Raw genomic sequence first — 6724 nt, 5'->3', positions numbered from 1 at the left:
AGGTAAGATACGGTCAATTAGTGAATATGCAGGAAGGGATGGTCACTTAGTGAGTCTGCAGCAAGGGATGGTCACCTAGTGGGTCTGCAGGAAAGCATGGTCATTTAGTGAGTCTGCAACTCAGAAAGCCTGCTGGCCTGTGCCAACCCTGACCCCTGTGATCCAAACCTCACTAACCAGAAAAGCCATAATTTAAATCACAGGGTACAGGAGATGACCTCATACTTTGCTCTAAAAGTAAAGAGTCCAAAAGCCATGATTTAAAAAAAAAAAAATAGTATCTCCATCCTCTGCTAGGTTTCACGACCGGGAACTGAACCTCCCACCCAGGGCCTGCCAACCTGACTCCAGGACATGGGTGCTAGCTTTATTAGTGACTCTCTCAGACCCTACACCATGGTCTCAGGTGACTTCAGAGCAGGGACACTTCCATGCTCCATAAGGGTTTAAACTAGCCAGGGCACGTGCATTTCCTGCAGAGGAGGATACAGAAGAGTGCTTGGCACAATCTGGTCCCAGCCTCCTCATCTGTGTCGACCTTCATGGTAGCCATGATGCTCATAGTCTGGACATCATCCAGCACTTTTGTATCTGAATCCCTTGGCAGAATTCTTTGCCTATTTCTTTGGTCATCATCTGTCTTGAGTACTATCATAGGAGAATTAATGAGATGAAGTGTGTTGACTAAGAACCCCAGAGTAATAAACTCCCTCCCTCAACCCTCCTAATTTCCCCTAAATATTCTCTCTCAAACTCTACCTACATCTCCCCAGGTACACGCATAGGTGAACACTTCAGAGGGCTTTCTCAGGCTTCATGGAAGTCCAGTAGAGAAGGGCATCCACAAGAAAGGTGGGCAGGTAGCTCAAGGGGAGGAAGAAGAACTTGGCATCCCAGCCTGCTGAGTATCGGGTGCGAGGGTGGCAGGCAGTCAGAGCGTGCTCCATGCAGTCAGTCACCACAGACAGGTCCTTGTTGCACTTCTGGTCCAATTCGTTTAGGTTTTTCAGATCTATGCAGAATGAGGAATGATTCAGGTGGTCATTTAGCTCCCACCACTCCTGTCTTACAGCAGCATAGAGGAGAACTTCCATTCTCTATGTGGGAGAATCCATGTGTCTGAAACCCAAGCCCAGCCTGTCCTAGTTCCTCACAAGGACCACAACCAAGCCACCAGGAAAAACTGGTGAATACTGAGCCTGCTGTGTTTCTCTTGAGATCATTATATAGTCTCCCCAATAGTTGGAGAAAGCCCAGGCTCATGGAAAATACTTCTTCCTGTATCTGTTTTAGCTTTGATCTCATTATATTGAGGGGCTCCTATAAATCATAGCCTCATGTCTAGTAGCCAGGATCCCTTTATGTGGTGAGGTGCCTACCTGCTACCAGAAGAAACACCTGGGGGGGGGCCCTGCTGGCAACACTAACAATAGATTCAGAATTGTAGACTCAAGTTGGCTTTGTTCCCCCAAAATCCACTCACAGAATAATAAAAACTTCTCGCCATAGATCTCTTTGACTTCCGAGCTGGCCTTGTCCCAGATCATCTTGGTGTTTGATGATAGCCTGTCACTACTTGTCACACAAGTCTTGAAGCCTCCAGGCTCTATAATAGCCACCTTCACCCCAAAATAGGAGAGTTCCCTCCTGCAAGACAGACAGATGTCAAGGGCTTGAGGGGTCTTTCCATGAAAAGACTCTGAATAAGAATACCGTAGCATGCCAGTAACAGTCTGTGGTGAAGAATTGCATCGGGGATGTGCAGCAAGTAGGGATAAAGCTTGTACAGGCATCGCCTCTGTGCTTTTGAATGTCACACAGTATTTGGCGGGTGCAGGTAAAACTTCTCAATGAACGCCAGATGCAAAAGTTGCTCGTCCTTGCCCAAGGCACCTCCTCCTCACTCTTGGTTTTACTGCTTCTCTAAACCCATCCCAGGAAGCTCACAGGTCAGCTCCCGGCTGGATCCTGTTGGTATCGTCCTCGAGCCTCAGATCACAGTCAGCCTGGTCTCTGCAGCTGACAGGTTACCTGGCCCAAATGGCTCAACCTCTTCCATCTGCCTTGGCAGGTTCATAATAAACATTCATCCTTGCCAATGGCCCTCAGACTCCCTACAAGCCTGCACATGCTCAGCTACTCAGCCTCCTGCCTGTGTCGCCTGACTTTTCCTTTTGTTGAGTAGGGGCCAGCAGCTTTCTCTATCAGTTAATGCTCACACCAAGCCTAAGGTGGATAGATTTTCCCAGTGGTCTTCCTAACAAGGGTGCCGGGTTCCTGTTTGGACTCTTCCTATAGGACCCAAGGACTAATAACTACTCTCTCATCAATGACTAACTGGAGATAACCACTTCAAAGGATGGCCACAGTAGTCCCCTGACCCCAACCCCAGACGTTCAAGCTCTCAGCTGCCAGTGTGATTACGGTCAGAGAGAGAACCTTGTGATTCTGCAGTGAGGGGATGGTAGACTCCTGTAAGTCTGGAAAGTACGTACTGGACTGAATGAGCTGCTCGGTCTACCTCACGGACATCCTCAAGTTAAACATCACTCAAGATTAAGGCTCCAAACTCTGCCCACATTGCCTCAGGTCCAACTCTAACTCAAAAACCATGTTCCAAGTTTGCATCCTCCTCCATACTATTAACTGATCTCGCCTGGCATGGTGGCACACACCTTTAATTCCAGCACTCAGGATGGATCTGTAAGGGTTTGAGGCCAGCCTGGTCTACCTAGTGAATTCCTGGGCAGCCAAGATTACATAGTGAGACCCTGTCTTCAACAAATAAACAAATAGAATAACTGAACTTATGGCTCAGTCCTACCTCAGCCATAGACAAGAGAAGGTGTTTCCCAGCGAATGACTGCTTACCTCCAACGAAGGTCAGGCTAGCTAGCTAGCTATTTATTTATTTATTTATTTATTTATTTATTTATTTATTTAAAAAGATAGATTTCATTATAGATGATTGTGAGCCACCGTGTGGTTCCTGGGACTTGAACTCAGGACCTTGGGAAAAGCAGCTAATTCTCTTTACCTCTGAGCTATCTCTCCAGCCCCATGATGGGGACATAAAGACTGTGATTAAATAAAAACCCTATCAAAGCTCCCCTTGGGGACCCCTTCCCTTCCAGTACCTGAGGGAGTCTGAGAAGGCCTCTACACCATACTTGGAGATGCAGTAACCACCACCAAAGAGAGACACTCGGCCCATGACGCTGGAGACGTTGACCACACGGCCCCTCGCCTTCCTCACTAAGGGCAGCATGCTCAGAGTCACCTCGATCATGCCCAACAAGTTCACATCCAGTACACTTGCAAAGTCCTGTTTTTTCATCCACTCATTGGGACCCAAGGGGATGGAGATGCCAGCGTTGTTGACCAGGCCCCAGAGTCCTGGGGACAGTGGAAGGAGAGAGTCACACAACACAGGTTTAATTATGGATGAAATGCACATTCAACAAGATAAGCACACTTTGACACGTGTTTACTGGAGAATAGGATGCAATGAACAAGAACAAGGTATCCACAGGGTAGAGGAACTCATGCCTGAGACTGCTGGCTTTGAGCATGGACACCTTCATCCCTGAAGTCTTCATGGCCCAGCTTCTTGCGTAGGAGCCAACAGGTAGTCCCTTCTTGCTAAATTTAAGAGCAGATGTTGAAGACACTGTCACCTTTGTTAATGTGGAAACCATGGAACTCTGTTTCGCAGATTGGTGCCATCCTTGCAGAGATGAGATGAGTGAGAACCTTACTCTTTCAGTCCTATCTATCTCCAGAGCTCTCTGAGCAGTTCCACACACCGCTCTAAGAGTAAAGATCTGGATTTGTACCTCAGTCTGCACAGTGCTCGCCTCCCAAGCATAAGGACCTGAGCTATTGCCCACAAGCCACCTTAAAAGCCAAGAACGGTGGCTTGCTTGTAATCCTAGAACTGGGCGGGGGGGGGGGGGGGGGGAATCTAGACAGGAGCCTACTGGACCAATGGCCTCCATAAATCTGTGAATCCCAGGAGGTAGATCTTTTCTAAACAACCAAATAAACAAAAATGGCATAAGACCAAACAAAGTAGACAGCACCCCCACCTGAGGGTGTGTCTTCAAGCCCACACACCTTGACACATCCAGAATCGATACTGAGAAACTTCTGTGAGGTGCTTACAAAATACAAGGCTAACCTGAAAGAGCAGGCGACGCTACAGCACAGCCCCACCCTCTGCCTCAGAAAACAGCTCTCTCTCTCCATTCTCCCACAGGACACAGACGAGTGTCTGTCTAGTCACTAAGCTACAGATCCCCAGCAGCCACCTGGTAAGTGCTGTGGCCCTCAACAGCAACTCTTCACTTTTACCCACCGTGCCAGATCAGCTAAGCAACATAAGGCAACTGTGGTGCTTGCTAACTTTAAAAACTTGGTCCGGGCTGGAGAGATGGCTCAGCATTTAAGAGCACTGTGGGTTCTTCCAGAGGTCCTGAGTTCAATTCCCAGCAACAACCACACAGTGGCTCACAACCATCTGTAATGGGATCCGATGCCCTCTTCTGGGGTGTCTGAAGATAGCTACAGTGTGCTCATATAAATAAAATAAATAAAAATCTTTAAAAAAAAAAAGAGAGAGAGAGAGGAAGGAAGGAAGGAAGGAAGGAAGGAAGGAAGGAAGGAAGAAAGAAAGAAAGAAAGAAAGAAAGAAAGAAAGAAAGAAAGAAAGAAAGAAAGAAAGAAAGAGAGAGAAAGAAAGAAAGAGAGAGAACCAAAAGAAAAATTGGTCCAAAAACCATGTGACCTATCAGTCCAAAAATCATACCTTGCCCTTCTAGAGAGAGATGTAAACTGTTTAACCAAGACACTTTACTCTTAGAATCCTAAAACACGTTTACTAAAACTGCTTACAAGAATACTACTTATGACCATAAATGTAGGAAACAAGTTGGGGGTGGCAACACATACCTGCAATCCCCATGCAAAGGAGGCTGAGACAGAAAGATCATGAGTTCAAGGCCAGCTCTGTATAGAGATCCTGTCTCAAGCCCTGCAGCAGTGGCGCACAACATTTAGTCCCTGCACTCCACAGGCAGAGGCAGGTAGACCTTGGCCAGCCTGGTCTACATAGTGAGTTCCAGAACAGCCTGGGCTACACAGAGAAACCCTGTCTTACAGAGGCAAAAAAAAAGAAGCAAAAGTAAACATAAATATACTAAACAATGGGAGTTTCTGACTCAAAAGTTAAAACAGTGGGGTATTGTTAGAGGTTAGGATTTTCTAGTTCATTAGGTATTGTCATTCAAAGAAACGTTATTGAAGTGGTTAAAAAGTCCTCACCTTTTTAAAGAGAAAAGAATGTATTCATTTTAACACATACAGTCAAAGTGTTACTAGTTTTTATCCACTGGGTGGGTGAATCACAGACTGTGAATTACAGGTTGACCGTTTTTCTGTTCTCTAGTGTTTTGAACAATGACTATGTTTTCTATTTATTCTTAGGTTCCTTTAAACCACTCCATTTTTTTTCCTAACTACTAGAATATTCAAAGAAGAGCAACCCCGTTCCTAGTATTTAGTCCCCCTAGTCAGTCCTTAAGCTGCTCTGGCCTGCTCTGTACACAGAACAATCATGTCTCCCTCCACAGAGGACACAGCTGAAAGGTAAGAGCACGTATGCTGTTGACTCAAGTGATCCACCCCAGCATGGCTCCAGATGTCCTGCACACACAGCCCAGGGCCAAGTCCCATCCTCTGCTCCAAAAGGTACCCTGCTCTAACGTGGCACGTGGCATCCAGCAATCTAGATTTTCTGCATAGAAAAGATGACAGAGCAGAGACAGGAAGGTGAAGGGGGTAAGTTCTCACCAGGGCACCTTCTTACCAAGACCAGAGCACTTGGGAGACAGAAGGTAGGGGCTGGAGAGGGAAGAGAGAGTACTCAGGTGATGTGCTGGGTTACTTCAGGGCCCCCAAACCCCATTAGGGATCTGGCCAGGGAGTATAAAGGGGGGCCCCCTTCAAACAGGGAGACAAACCAGCAGCACAGACAGGAATCTCAGTGGTACCTCTGTCTCCAACACGCTCCTTCACCCACTGAGTGGCTGCCACAATACTCTCTGTCTTGGTGACATCCAGGATCACTGTCTCCAGCCTGTCAGATGTCTTGTTCCTCAGCTCCTCGGCTCCCTTCTCCATCAGACATGCAGCCATCACCCTCATGCCTCTCCTGTCCAGCTGTCTGGCCAGCAGGTTCCCAAAGCCAGAGTCACAGCCCGTGATGAAGACATACTTGTCTTGGAGATGGCTCACCACCTGCCTCTCCCTGAAGAAGCGAAGGAGCGTCCACAGGCCCACCAGTGCCACCAGGTAGAGCCACATGGTTTACACAGCTGCTTTCAGGACAAAATGAGCCTGCCCCGTTTTCAGACGAGAGTAATAGGAATGCAAAAAACTGTGGCAGGCAGCATAGCCTACAGACTTCTAGCAAGTATGACAGTTGTTCCTTTCTGATCGTCTCTCTCTAGAACTTGCTTTTCTTTCCTTTAATCCTGCTCCACTTCTCCAGTCCTTAAACTGATTTTCTGTGCTGATAAGCAAATGCCCCTGGGCACCTCCTACTTAAAAAACACCTCTCTAATTGGTCCACACCTTTCTTCCCTCTTATGTGTGTGAGATTGTCTAAGACTAATGACTCATGGCCCACATCCGTCAAGGCCCAGGCTCAGGCTCTGTGTGCCCA

At 47.3% G+C, this 6724-nt stretch overlaps 1 protein-coding gene across 1 annotated transcript; it reads right to left on the bottom strand.

Annotated features, from left to right (window-relative positions):
• Nucleotides 1-711: 711 nt before the first annotated feature.
• Nucleotides 712-6420, bottom strand: LOC110302924 (retinol dehydrogenase 16-like). The gene is made up of 4 exons (XM_021173739.2): nucleotides 6051-6420; nucleotides 3138-3396; nucleotides 1484-1647; nucleotides 712-1012 (listed from the first exon to the last, which is right to left on the bottom strand). The coding sequence occupies exons 1-4, from the start codon at nucleotides 6361-6363 to the stop codon at nucleotides 795-797; spliced, it is 954 nt and encodes a 317-aa protein (XP_021029398.1). The 5' UTR covers nucleotides 6364-6420; the 3' UTR covers nucleotides 712-794.
• Nucleotides 6421-6724: the final 304 nt, after the last annotated feature.

The sequence above is a fragment of the Mus caroli genome, unplaced genomic scaffold (assembly GCF_978045245.1).
Source record: "Mus caroli unplaced genomic scaffold, Mus_caroli_1 scaffold_9, whole genome shotgun sequence".
NCBI lineage: Eukaryota > Metazoa > Chordata > Mammalia > Rodentia > Muridae > Mus > Mus caroli.
This window is presented reverse-complemented; position numbering and strand designations above follow the sequence as displayed.

Excerpts from the sequence above, each read along its gene's own strand:
- LOC110302924 (XM_021173739.2), bottom strand. The coding sequence starts at position 6,363 with ATGTGGCTCTACCTGGTGGCACTGGTGGGCCTGTGGACGCTCCTTCGC. Across the intron at positions 1,648-3,137 it reads GCCTTCTCAGACTCCCTCAG|GAGGGAACTCTCCTATTTTG; the intron begins GTACTGGAAGGG and ends TCTGTCTTGCAG. Across the intron at positions 1,013-1,483 it reads CGAGAAGTTTTTATTATTCT|ATCTGAAAAACCTAAACGAA; the intron begins GTGAGTGGATTT and ends CATTCTGCATAG.